Genomic DNA, 14,204 nt, shown 5'->3' with positions numbered 1-14,204 from the left:
GGTAATCCCGAGAACAGTGTATTGCAATAGTCCAGTCTTGACGAAACAAATGCATGAATCAGTGTCTCTGCATCCACTGCAGATAACATTGGTCTGATTCTTGCAATGTTTCTCAGATGGAAAAAGGCAATCGTAGTTATACTTCTTATATGTTGGTCAAAGCATAGTTGAGGGTCAAACAGGACACCAAGATTTTTGACGGACGCACTCTGTGGGATGGCGAGGCCATCCAACCACAGAGAGACATCCTCAAACTCTTCCCGGTCCCGCTTCGAGCCGATAATTATCAGCTCTGTCTTCCCAGTGTTAAGCTGTAGGAAGTTTTGTGACATCCAGCCCTTCACAGCAGCCAGACAGGACTCAACCCTTTGAATCTGGGCCGAGTCCCCGGAATCTACAGGAATGTAGAGCTGGGGGTCATCCGCGTAGCAATGGAAACTAATTCCGAAGCTGCGGATAACGTCGCCCAGGGGAAGCATGTAGATTGCAAAAAGTAATGGACCAAGGACCGACCCTCACCGGATCACCTTAATCGTGCACATATTTAGTTTACATTTACTCATTTAAATATTTATTCAGCAGGTTTTTACTCCAAACCACAGCGCACTTTGTTTGACAGCTGAGTTGCCGTCAATTGTTTTTGTCGTAAACTAGGTTCTGTGTGTGTGTGTGTGTGTGTGTGTGTGTGTGTGTGTGTGTGTGTGTGTGTGTGTGTGTGTGTGTGTGTGTGTGTGTGTGTGTGTGTGTTCCAACGGGTGACAGCACCCCCCCCCCCCCATGGTTTCTAATGACAGGGGGGCCGTTGTACTCCTATTGACCACTTTCACAGAATGAGGGCATTACACTTTACTAAAGAATGTGTTTGGAGGATCTCGCCCAACAGGAAGTGATGTAATTGGTGGGTGATCTTGGGGTTTAGCACACTTATAGACATGGGGTCTTTTCTATATTGAAGAGGGCTTAAAGGACTCAAGATAATCAATCTGTTGGTTCTAGCCCAACCGAAGGGATGCGATTCCTCCCTGAGAGGTCATGCAACCATTTTTTTTAAACCTTTGAATAAGATAGAGATATCTAGTCCCGAATCTGGGCAAATACATCTATTTAAATCTATTAGGAGCACTAGCCCTATACGCAAGGCTCACAAAGCATCATCAAATGCTCCATTGAAACGCATTGCAAACGCAAGGCATTGCTATGAATTAATCTAAAGACTGATCAACTAGGAGGCGCCTTGGGACCCGAACCCCAAAACCGCAGACAATTTTGGGGTCCAATGGTCCAAAGGAGCCCGCACCACACCCCTTATGAGATTAAAAAAAGTGAATTTGCATTTCATCGCTCGGATTCTCATCCATGCATGTTGGATCATTAGGCATTTGCTGAGTGTATTGCTCTTTGTAAGTCACTTCCTGTAGGGCTAGAGCCCCCACATTTATTTAAATGAAAGAGCCCATCCTCTTAAATATTAAAGAGAACCGAGTTCTCTCTAGCTGCTTGTGAGCAGTAGGGGTATACCATACTTAAATAGATAGGGCAATATGTAAAGCGTCTTAGAGTACCATATTAAGCGCTATATAAATTTCATTTATTATTATTATTATAAATACGCAGCTTGCCATGACCATTTCTGAATGAATGAGTGAATGACTGGAACTTGAGGCTTTCTAAATCTATTAATCGATATATCTTAAATCGAGTTATATCTATACATTTATAAACAACTGAAGTGCACTATTAAGGGGATAAATTATACTTTACATAGAACCCATTAACTCTTAAGCAACGTGAACTGTGCTTACATTGTATAACGTTAATGTTCCCCTTCACAGCGTCCTGCTCCTACCACAGGAATTATTTCGGGGGGCATTAAGAATATTTTATGCATTTAAAATGCTCATGTGTACCATATAGGTCAGGATATATGTATGCATGCTTCAGAAGGTCATAGGTGCTAAGCAAAAGCTTATGGATATATACGTTAACTGGGGGGCGGGGGGGTTCAGAACAAAAATGAGGCTCATTGTTCCACATCCCAATTTGGGTTATTTCTTATACAGAGTATGGCCTGCCCCCATTCTATTCCCTCAAAACAGCAGAGGGCATCAAAAGCCCAACAATTTATTCAAACCCATACGTTGATAAACCCATATCTAGAAATGTTGATGCAAATTATTTGGTTCAGAAACATAGAGATTCAACGTATGTATATGTGTTTGTGTGTGTCCGTGTGTGCATCTATGTGTGCATGTGTGTGTGTGTATGCATTTATGTGTGTGTTTGTGTGGGAGGGAGACACAGGGGGCCGCTTGTGTCCTTCTCGGTTTGCGCCAGCAGAGCAGATGGTCAGGCCACACTAAGGACTTGCTTTTCATTCATTTCCAGTAATCCCCTCCTCCACTCGAAACAAGCAGAAACTGGTTGAGGAATCATCCCACTCAGTTTGCAATCCAAAAGCACTATGCCACAAGCAGATTATCATTTATTGCGACAACACTGGTTATCACATACAGCATCCTCTGAAACAGTGCTTGGTGATAAATGAAAAATATTTTCATGCTGCAAACGATTGATCTAATGACCCTGCTGAGAGCATTGCCCTTCCAGACAGACTGAGGACCAGGGCCTGGCAGCCTAGTGTCTGCCCTGCTCCACTCTCACCTGCATCACTGTCATCGCCATGCAGCCCTCTTCCAATCCTAATGACCTTCAGCCCTCAGGGTCAATAGCTTCCTGCTAAATTAATTCATTTAGGATTCTACAAATATTAGGTGTTCTGTGACATTCGGCGGGAGACTTTCAGAATGATCAAACCTCACAAACAAAGACCTGTCCACTTTACCTGCCTATGCAACTGTGGGACGCTAACTAGTGTAACACAAACTAGAATAACGCAAACTAGCGTAACGCAAACTAGCCTTGCTGGGCTGCCTGGGTGGTGAGGGGGAGGTTTTTTTTTGGAGTGTCAACAGTACGGTTCTTCTGGTCGGCGTTTTGTATTGGTGGAATATCTCACTTACAGGATGTGATTTTATTGATAACATTATTGAAATCACCATCGACCATTATTGACTATAGATTTGTCTAAGGTATTTTAAGCTTCAAGCTATTTGAAATGCTACACATTGATAAATTCGATCAATATGAGACAAAATTGATGCCATGATGTGTTCCTCTGTTCTGAAAGAATATGCCGTTCCCTTACTGAGTGTTGAAGGTCAAAGGTGCAGTAGGTAGGAATGGAAAGCTATTATTTGAGTGTAATTAGTTTAAAGTGGTAGTAAGTATATTGGATTCGATGTTCAAAATACTGTGCCTTAGCCCGCTCATGGCAAATCTCTGACTCTATCTCGTCCCTAATAGCATCTTGTCCCTAATTGTTTGGGGCATCCATTTTGTGGTCAATCACAGGTGTGTGAAATGCAAGATTTCTCCATAGCAGAGAGGAAGAAGAGAAAGCAGAGCGCTTTTATTTTTAAATTCTTGCTATTTTCCGCTCTCCGTCTACAACTCTGGAATCCACCCTACTGCAGCTTTACCGAGGACAAGGGGCACATTATCGGAACGCTAATTAATGATGGACTAATGAGGATTTGTTATGTGCTGCAGCAGGATTGCTGACATGAGATTAAAATGCATTAACAAGTGTGCTGATGTGCTTATGTATTCATGGAAATTTACAGATATATAATGAAAAGAGACGACAATTTAGCTTGGTGAAGAATCAACCCCGCGAGATTGTAGAGAAGGTGGCGTCTGACATAGAAAAGCTTCTGGCTAAGAAGCGCAAAGCTCTGGATGTAAGTCAGCTCATGTTATACCTTTTACACAAATCATGGTTTTATTTGAAGTTTTAAGTTTTAAGATCGCTTTTGAAGTTTGTTTCATGCTTCTAGCTTCAAGTTCCCATAGACCTGTTTTTATATTTCTGGACAGCAATGTGACTGTTTAAATGTAACATAGAAACTCTGATAAGATATTATAAGAGTTTATTATAAACTGTCCACACAAATGACCATGTAATCCCTGTTAGCATTACTTTTTTAATGATAATGGGTGCTGTTCAACGTTATGGTTCTGTTCTTTTGTGTTTCTGTGTTTTCCCTTTTGATGTTCAGCGGTTAGCTAGCGAGGCCGAGCGCCTCCAGAGAGAACATCTCTGGCAGGATGGTATCAAGGTAAACACAACTCTTCAGTCAGTATACAACACAACAAACATGATGGTATCAAGGTAAACACAACTCTTCAGTCAGTATACAACAAAACAAACATGATGGTATCAAGGTAAACACAACTCTTCAGTCAGTATACAACAAAACAAACATGATGGTATCAAGGTAAACACAACTCTTCAGTCAGTATACAACACAACAAACATGATGGTATCAAGGTAAACACAGCTCTTCAGTCAGTATACAACACAACAAACATGATGGTATCAAGGTAAACACAACTCTTCAGTCAGTATACAACACAACAAACATGATGGTATCAAGGTAAACACAACTCTTCAATCAGTATACAACACAACAAACATGATGGTATCAAGGTAAACACAACTCTTCAGTCAGTATACAACACAACAAACATGATGGTATCAAGGTAAACACAACTCTTCAGTCAGTATACAACACAACAAACATGATGGTATCAAGGTAAACAACTCTTCAATCGGTATACAACACAACAAACATGATGGTATCAAGGTAAACACAACTCTTCAGTTAGTATACAACATAACACACATGATGGTATCAAGGTCAACACAATGATTCAGTCAGTATACAACAAAAAACACATGATGGTATTAAGGTCAACACTACACATATTTCAATCAGTATTCAACATAACAAACGTGCCACAAAATATATGTCCATCACAAATAGAAACAGAAGAATAGAAAATGTGAAATCTTCAAAACCCTGATAACTTCAGGGTTTTCCAACCACAACCATTTTTCTCGTTAATAATATATCCAAGGGCCTAATGCAGACAACACTGTTGGCATTTATTATCAAGTATTGAGCGAGACCAAAGCCGTAACCAAGGTAAACAGGCGATGTAATCCATTCACGGCAATTACAGCTCATCAATGTACGTCTTCTTAAAGTGCTTATTTCTGCTAAAACTTTATTCTATCATAGGGAAAGGATTCCCACAGCGAAATACAACTTGCTTATTTTGCTTCAGATAGATCCTGTCAGTTTGTTAGAGTGTCCAACCAAGTCTCACTCACAGAGAAGTCTCTCGAGAGCTTACTTGTTGCATGAAGAGAATGTTGGAAACGTGAGTGAGAGCAGTAGAGATTGTGTCCAACACAATTGTTGTGTTGGACAACAGAAAGAGTATCTTAATTGTATATTAAAGATATGGGTGACGGAGAGATACAATTATATTAACGATAGACAATAGAGCTAACAACAACACAGGAGATCAACAGTGAGGTTAGGGTTAGTCCTATTCTAAATCGAGGAATTTGATTGGTAGACAAAATGTTTTAACCAGCCATGGTATTTGCTGTTACACCTTAAGTGTAACAGCAACTTCTGTTTGGTTTGGCTCGCTGCTACCATGCAAATATTTACTGCAAATGTTATGTCAGCTAGTGAGTTATCCCTACCACTGAACTCAACGATTGGTAGCGTTAGGTTTACCACAGAGCAATCCCGATTCACTTTCTGACATACTCTGTTTTTTATTTAAATATGAGGACAACGTTATTATTAACTGCAATCAGGAACTACACATTGCCACGTCAATGAAAACACTAAACCAACCTGTGGGTATACTATGAACCTCGCTGAACATATCCAGGCTTTCTTGGGAAAGCCTGGATCGACAGAGAGGCAACTCGTGCCATGTTCAATGCGTGTTCATGTGAAAGGGGCGTTTATCTCGTCATTTTACTCATCTTGCGTATAAGTGAAAAGGGCTGCGCACGCCGATCCAACCCGATAGACTGCGTTTTAATATCCATCCTTCTCGGAGGTCCGAGGACGTTGCCTAGCGACACGCACAAACACGCCCCTTTTCCTCGGACGGCGAACTCGCCATCTCGGTTGAACTCAGTGGTGACAAAGCAAAATTCCGAGACAGAATTCAAGGTGGCTGCGCCCATTGTGACTTGAAGTATGAACTGTTTTCATTGTGCTTGGACCACTTTGGTGGTTTAAATGGCAATTTCAATCACTCGTATTACTGCAATACCTTACTGCGTCCGTATCTCTGCCTATGTACACAAATATATTGTATTTGTGTACAGCACTTTGGTCAACTACTGTTGTTTTAAACGTGCTGTATAAATAAACTTGACTTGACTTGACTATGGCCTATAGCCTACTTATTTTGGAGCGCCTGGTCCTCTGCCAATGCTACCGCGACAACAGCTTTCCAGGTGGCGTCCATGTTTTCCTCCAACGACCGAGCGAAATAATAAAACGCTTGAAGTGTGGGCGTGGCGTCAGATCCGAGATCCGAGTCGGTTCGCAGAGAATACTCGAACGCAGCAGCTGAAAACCTGCTCCCGACCAGGTTTGGTTGACAGCATAAGTCACCATGGTGATACAGCGACGCTAAAAGAGATCGACTTTCGTGTCACAGCTAACCCAGGCTTTGAACGCAACATACCTCGCTAACCCACTAATCGAAGTTCGTAGTACAGGGCACTGGTCTCACAGGAATCAGTTAAATGACCACGGTTGCTTAACTCAAAATCCATGGTGGCCTCACAGAATACCTTGAATTGTCTGTGATGCCCACGGATTTTGCTCCAATACAAGTTAATGACACTTATATTCCGTGGTGGCACACACACAGATCCCCGTTTCAAAGACCGAGTCGACCACGGGCGCTTAGCTCAAAATCTGTTTTTGCCTCACAGAATCACTTAAATTGTCCGTGATATGGCCACAGATTTTGCTACCATACAAGTTAATGACACTCATATTCCGTGGCACACACACAGATCCCCATTTCAATGACCGAGTCAACCTGGTCTCACAGGGATCCGTGAATATATATATATATAATATGGGAATGGGAGCGTTTCTTTTTTGTACACCAAAGAACGAAACGAGAGAGAGAGAGAGAGGGCCCTATTTAACGGTCTGAAACCAAGTGAGAAGCGTGAAACGGAAGTAGCTTTGTGGGCAGATCTCTGGCGCTGTTGCTATTATATCAACGGATAAATTACTCTTGCGCCCGACGCAAATCTAAAATGGGTTGGTCTGAATACCCGTAGGCGTATTTTAGGAGTAACATGCAATAAGACGGAGTGCCATCTCCCATTCCTTTTAAGAGCCATGAGCGCATTTCAAGATGAGTGGATATTTTGGCAGCGCGTTTACAGTCTTCGATGAGACAGATGCATGACCACATGTTTTTTCTAACTTCAAATGGCTCAGTTTATGGCCAAATAATATGGCCTAATTCACAAATGGAATAGTGTTTTCTTCTACAACTTCAGAAATACTGAGTCGTCATGTAAATTTCTATGAAGAAAACATAACACACATTCTTTTAAACACTCACTTGCGGTAAAAGAATGTTTTCTCAGAGAGAGAGAGTCTATGCTTTGTATTACGGATACTCCAATTTTTGCAGCAGATCATATTAAATATTTATAAATTTATTTTGTTATTTCGAGGAGGTCTATATATATAAATATGTATGTATATATATATCCATACCTATTTATATATATTTATTTATTATATACGGAGACCACTGCCACTAAACATTGGACGTTGGATAGACGTGCAGATCATGTCTATATGTAAAGTGCAGATTTGCCATTTACAACATCCCCAGAATCCGGCCCTTCCTCACAAGGGAAGCAGCTCAGCTTCTAGTCCAATCACTGGTCATCTCCCGCCTCGACTACTGCAACTCACTCCTGGCTGGACTTCCTGCCTCTGCGATTAAACCTTGGCAGCGCATCCAGAATGTGGCAGCGCGCCTCGTGTTCAACCTACCGAAGTTCTCCCATGTGACCCCCCTCCACTGGCTCCCTGTAGTAGCTTGCATCAAATTTAAGACGATGATACTGGCATACAAGGCAGTAGCAAAGGCCGTTCAGCAAAGTCACAACTTTTCTCGGTTTTGGGACCTCAGTGGTGGAACGAGCTCCCTGCCGCTCTCAGGACCGCAGAGTCGCTCACTATCTTGCGAAAAAGACTCAAGACTAACCTGTTCAGAGTCCACCTCGACTCTGCATAGCCACCCTCCCCCTTCTGGCCACCATTGTGCACTGTATTGTGTTGTGTTGTATTGTATTGTATTGTATTGTATTGTATTGTATTGTATTGTAGTGCTTAACTGTGTAGCAACTGCAGTAGCTGCTATCATTGCCCGAACACGGGGAATTGGTTAGCCTAGCGATTGTTGTACTTGCACTTGGTTCTATGAACATCCTTTCTGTACCGACAGCGATATATTGATGCACTTCTTAGGACAAATGTACTTATTGTAAGTCGCTTTGGATAAAAGTGTCTGCTAAATGCCCTAAATGTAAATGTCCGTCGGTCCATGAACAATTCTGGACATCTATTTTGCGCCCAAACTAGGTCCACTATTTGGATGTCAAACCATGACCCAACTTGGACGTAATATTGACATTTTTTGGACGTAATTTGGATGCCTATGACAGGTGCAGGAAATGTATACTTGAGGCGCGTTCTCGGTCCTGGTGATAACGAGACGGCCCGCCAGTGAGGACACTCAACGCTTATGCACGTTCCCGACAGCGACCGTTCATGTTCACTGCGTTGGGAATCTAAAAGTTCTTCACAGCAGGTTTTTTTTATCTGATAAAAAAAAGTCTGAACCAAACAGAACTTAGTAGGATCAGTTTCAAGTTCGAACACATTTATTTCCCTGTAGCCTATCATCAGTGTTGGGGGTAACGCGTTAAAAAGTAATGCGTTACAGTAACGATATTACTTTTATGGGTAACGAAGTACAGTAACGCATTACATTTCAAATATCGGTAACTACACTACTTTACTAGACTATATTAACGCGCTTTCCTGCGTAACCCAAGCCGTGTTTGCCTGTGTGTAAAATTCTGATCTGTTTAAGTCTGCGCGTTTAAATGCAGAGTCGGGTAAATAGCCGGTGGCTCTTAGCCTAGAAATCTAGACGCCCCTAGCGGCAGCAAATTTAATTTGCAGCTAGGGAGGTCTAGCCTTCTGCCGTCGTTTTTCGCTGCTGGAAACAGAAAATGTGTAAGGCCAATCAGATCGTGAGGGGCGGTATCGAGCCGAATGAAGACAGAGCTGCGACGGTTCCGTGTTAGAGGTAAACAATAATGGCTGCTGCTGCTGGCGAACAGCTGTCTTTCGACTCGGCTTTGGCCGCGACTCTTCATGACTTGAAGTTATCATTTTCTTTGAGAAATGAACAAAGAACTGCACTGAAGTCTTTCCTGGAAAAGAAAGATGTATTCTGAGTTTTGCCGACCGGATACGGTAAAAGTTTCGTCGTTGGGCTCCATAGAGTGGCGAAGTCACGCCCCTTCCGGTAGAGCTCATTGGACCTATGAGATCGAAAAATATGAATGGGTGTCAATGGAGAGAAAATAATTATTTTCTGGTCCCAGTCTTTATATGCCCTGGATTACACATATGTTGTTTGTGGATTTAAATGATAATTTTTCATGCAAAGAAAACTAAACATTTTCGTGAAGAAGTTTGATAATTTTAGGTTTTATGTGAGGCCGCTTTGTGAACTACAGCTCTTCGCTGCTCTCGACGCATATGATATACGTCACCACACCCGCACTTGAAACTCGGCACAGAGATGGCGATCTCTCTGCCCCACTTCCACGCTTTTTCCAAGGGGAGGAAAAAAGCATCGAAAGAGGTGAAAACCATTATAAGTCGGGGCACGTGCAGAGTTTCAGTTATGCCGATGGGAAGATTGTCGGTCTTCTCCACGCCAGTCGCAGGGAGCGTGACGTCACATACGAGCCGTGTAGTCTTTCTCGTTGTGTTTTCTCTACAGCCTTTATCTGAACAATTGCACAATAAACGGTCGAACTCTTTGCATGAAAAATTATCATTTAAATCCACAAACAACATACGTGTAATCCAGGGCATATAAAGTGGTCACCGTGGTCACACTGCTCCCAAAGGCCGTGGCCTGGGCACGTTTGCTCCTTCATAAATACGTCATAACGTCGTAATACGATAAATACGTCATCACCAAGCGTGGTGTCCAGCTGCGACTGAATGCTGTCGTCGGCCCGAATTTCAAGTAAACACTCGACTTCACTATCGCACCAACGTAAACCCACTCGTGAACCGCTTGCCGCCATTGTTTAAAATTATTGTTGTGGGGAAGAAGGGCATGGACCTATAAAGAAAGAAGGGTCGCGCAAAGACTACGTCATCCAGCTCACGTTGCGCACACAAAATAATAAATTGGAACACTTTTTGATCCAACCTTCGACGACGAAACGGTAACTTTTTGAATATTGGTTTATTGGCTATGTTACACGTGGAAAATCTAAAATCCCAAAATATCAATAATTAGACATCGGATCGAGTTCAAATTTTACACACATGTCGGCGCAACCCTTAATGGCGTTCGATAAAAAATTCGGAAAATTTCGCCACAAGGAAAATTCTCTTTGGAAAATTACGCCACAAGGCGGCGCCATAAACGAGGAAATTGTACATCTCCTAACTGGCCAAAGGAATGTTCTGAAAACGCGTTTGGGGATATATCTCCCACACCGAACCTCCCACAGTCAAAACCTTTATATCCACAGGTTCACGGTAGCGTTTTGAACACATGCTTCGCGTTGTGCCGGCGAAATGCACAACCGCTAAACAGCCTTTTCCCTACTCCTCCCACATTTCTTGCCCGATCGACACCAAACTTTACACACAACATCTTTAGACGCACACAAAAAAAATAATTCTAACACTTTTTTGATCCGAACTTCAACGAAAAAACGGTAGCGTTTTGAATATTGGTTTATTAGCTAAATTATGCATGGAAAATCATAAATCCAAAAAAATCCAAAATTATACATCGGATCGAGTCCACATTTTGGAAATATGTTGGTGCTACCCTTAAAAAATTCGGGAAATTTCGACATAAGGGAGCGCGATAAACAACGACATTGTGTATCTTGGACCCCTGCATAACTGCTTGCAGTTCTAGTTCAAGATGTTTTCTGTACCATTGGTTTTCCTGTACATTTCACCTTTGAACTGGTTACAATTTTGGACGTCATTTGGCCGCCTATGTAAGGTGCATCTGTATGCATGATGTAATATTTGTATTATATGTTTTTTTGTTGTTATTTTACATTTCCTCGTTTATTTATTTTAAGTAATTAAGTGATTTTATGCATACATATATTTTTGCATTTATCTGTTTATTTATTTGGAAATGCAGTATTTAATTGGCCTATAGGCATGTCTTCTTTTTTTATCTGTGTGTCTGTGAGTGATCCTGTTTGCGACTGTGTGTGTGTGTGTATGTGTGTTTGTGTGTGTGTTCGTATGCTTGTGCACTGGTTTGTGGGCTACTGGTTAAGGAGTTGGACCAGTAACCGGAGGGCAGACGGTTTGAATCCAGACCAGTACACAAAAAATTGTCCCAAAGGAATGTGTTCACCTGCTCCCGGATGGGTCAAAGCATGCAGGTGATAGCGAGGGAGTGAGAGAGAGCCACTGATCAGTCCATATCATTTCTCAGATGCTGCAAATAAATAAATCACCGTTTGTCTTTTTCCGAGGGCAACAACCATAAACATATAAATAAAATAAATAAATTCTAATAAAAAGTATATAAAATATATGCTATATAATTTTTTTCAAAATTTGATGTTGAAAAGACGTCCACAAACGACCACATTTGGACTATAATAGCCCTTACACAGAGTTCCGAAGGACGTCAACATTAGCCGTTCGGTAGACGTCGCCTGGGTAACGAAACAACCCCTTCACTGGACCGAAATTTGACGTCCAACAATGACACAGAAAAGACGTCACATATATATATAGTTATTTATTCATTTATTATATACGGAGTCCACCAGACCTCCTCGAAGCAACGAAATAAATAAATAAATATATATAAATAAGATCTGCTGCAAAAATTTGAGCATCCATAATACAAAGCTTTGACCCTTTGTTGCATTTGTGGTTTTGACAGATACATACACATACACATATTAATACGGTGCACTGTACATGCACCGTATGTACAGAAGCTCTCTCTCTCTCTCTCTCTCTCTCTCTCTCTCTCTCTCTCTCTCTCTTTCTCTCTCTCGCTGTCTCTCTTTCTCTCTCTCTCTCTCCCTCGTTTCGTTCTTTGGAGCACGAAAAAGTCTGAGAAATATTCCCATTCAAAATACATGGATTTACATTTCGTTCCGACGCGAAGAAGTCCCAGAAACACTCCCATTCCCATATTGTTGATATATATATATATATATATATATATATCTTGGATCTGCCCAGTGCCACTCTGGATCTGCCATAACCAATCGCTAACGTTTGGCCGGGAATCACCCCCATGCCCCATTTAAGTGATTCCGTAAGGCCACAACGGATTTTGAGTTCAGCGCCTGTGGTCGGCTCGGTCGTTGAATCGCGAATCTGTGTGGGTGTCACAGAATATGAGTGTCATTAACTTGCATTGGGGCAAAATCCTTGGGCATATCACGGACAAGTGATTCTGTGAGGCCACAACGGATTTTGAGTTAAGCACCCATGGTCGGCTCAGTCATTGAAACGGGGATCTGTGTGTGTGCCACGGAATATGAGTGATATTAACTTGCATTGGGGCAAAATCCGTGCTCATATCAGGGCAATTGCAGTGATTCCGTGAGGCCACCACGGATTTTGAGTTAAACGCCCGTGGTCATTTCACAGATTCCTGTGAGACCTGGTTGCACTAAACACAATACCATACACAACCAGCACTCAATCAAATTAAATATTATACAATATATATCAGCACTCCTATAAAAGGTGCAGTGACACTCTAACACCACTGTATGCAGGATGGACGGAGCTCTGTCTGTCTGCAGTTTATGTTGATGTCCAGTTCCGAGCGAGGGTTAGGCTTCTGTGACACACAAAAAGCATCACGCACCTTTCAAAAAGGGGGCAGTTGAGACAATGAGATTTCAGAGCGAGACATTTCCTTGAGCAAGCCTTAGTTGGACACGATAACAAACAGGCCAGATCAAGGTAAAGGTAAAGAAAAAAAGTGATTACTTTGTAGGGATCTTTTCCATAATGATAGAATATAATCAGTGGAAAAACAACCCTTTTACATTCACCCCGCGTAATTTCCCCAGGGATTACATTGCAGCCCATTCAGCAGATTATCGTTATTAGTTTAGATCCATTAGACCTAAAATGATCGGCAAATAGGGTCTAGGTGGAAAAATCCTGTAGCTCTCTTTATGTAAAGTTGGATTTCCTTGTACACTGAAACAAAAACATGTACAAACCATCTTCTTTTATTATATACTTAAATATTGTATTATAATAATACAATATGTGATTATATAAGAAAAGCTGATGTTATAATGTACTATAGGAATATACTAAAGGAACCATATTATTTTCATACTCTTAATTGAAACATTAGGGTGAAATACACATTTCTTATTTGTTTTACATTGTATTACGCTGCTCACAAAAAAAGTACACCATATTAAGCTCTACGACTACATGAAACACTATAAGATATACATTATAAAACTTTAACTTGGGGAGGGGACGACATCATTTGTATTTTATGATTCTGTACCACACTGCAGACATTACCTACCAAATATATTGCTTACTTTTAGTGTGCAGGACCTGAGTTATAACCAAACAGGTTAAAAGAGGAAAAAGCTGAGCTAATGTTTTCTTCTCTGCAGAAGAACTAGAACCGCTGACCTTAATACTAGAGGCCCTCGTCCCTCCGGTCTCTCCCTGTAAAGATAAAGGGGCCGGGGCAAGGGGCCCCAGCTCTGTCAGGGTGGGAGATGTTGACACGATAGGAAGGAGAGCTAATGTCCAGCTCGGAGCTGTCCCAGACAGATCCACGCTCACTCTACCTTTCCGATCGGTCTGCTTCATTAGCCCGTTGAAGTTCCCCTCACCTCAGGCCCTTTGACTGCCTCCTCCACTCTGCCTCATGACTCTCATGAGGGGCCGTTCACCGTGGGCATCATCACTCCCGCTGTG

The 14,204-nt window shown here is 41.8% G+C and overlaps 1 protein-coding gene across 3 annotated transcripts in view; it reads left to right on the top strand.

The window, feature by feature from the left end:
* LOC132464531 (voltage-dependent calcium channel subunit alpha-2/delta-2-like) overlaps positions 1-14,204 on the top strand; it is a 50,358-nt gene that overhangs the window by 12,391 nt on the left and 23,763 nt on the right. For 2 of the 3 annotated variants that reach the window (XM_060060972.1, XM_060060962.1), the window contains exons 3-4: positions 3,684-3,800; positions 4,119-4,178. The exons of the other annotated variant lie outside the window; for it this stretch is intronic. In XM_060060972.1, coding sequence (XP_059916955.1) covers positions 3,684-3,800; positions 4,119-4,178 — 177 coding nt within the window. The remainder of the gene's footprint in view (positions 1-3,683; positions 3,801-4,118; positions 4,179-14,204) is intronic. 3 annotated transcript variants of the gene reach the window in all.

This window comes from Gadus macrocephalus, chromosome 1 (assembly GCF_031168955.1).
Source record: "Gadus macrocephalus chromosome 1, ASM3116895v1".
Taxonomy (NCBI): Eukaryota; Metazoa; Chordata; class Actinopteri; order Gadiformes; family Gadidae; genus Gadus; species Gadus macrocephalus.
Note: the sequence above shows the minus strand (reverse complement) of the source record. Positions and strands in the feature narration are given on the sequence as shown.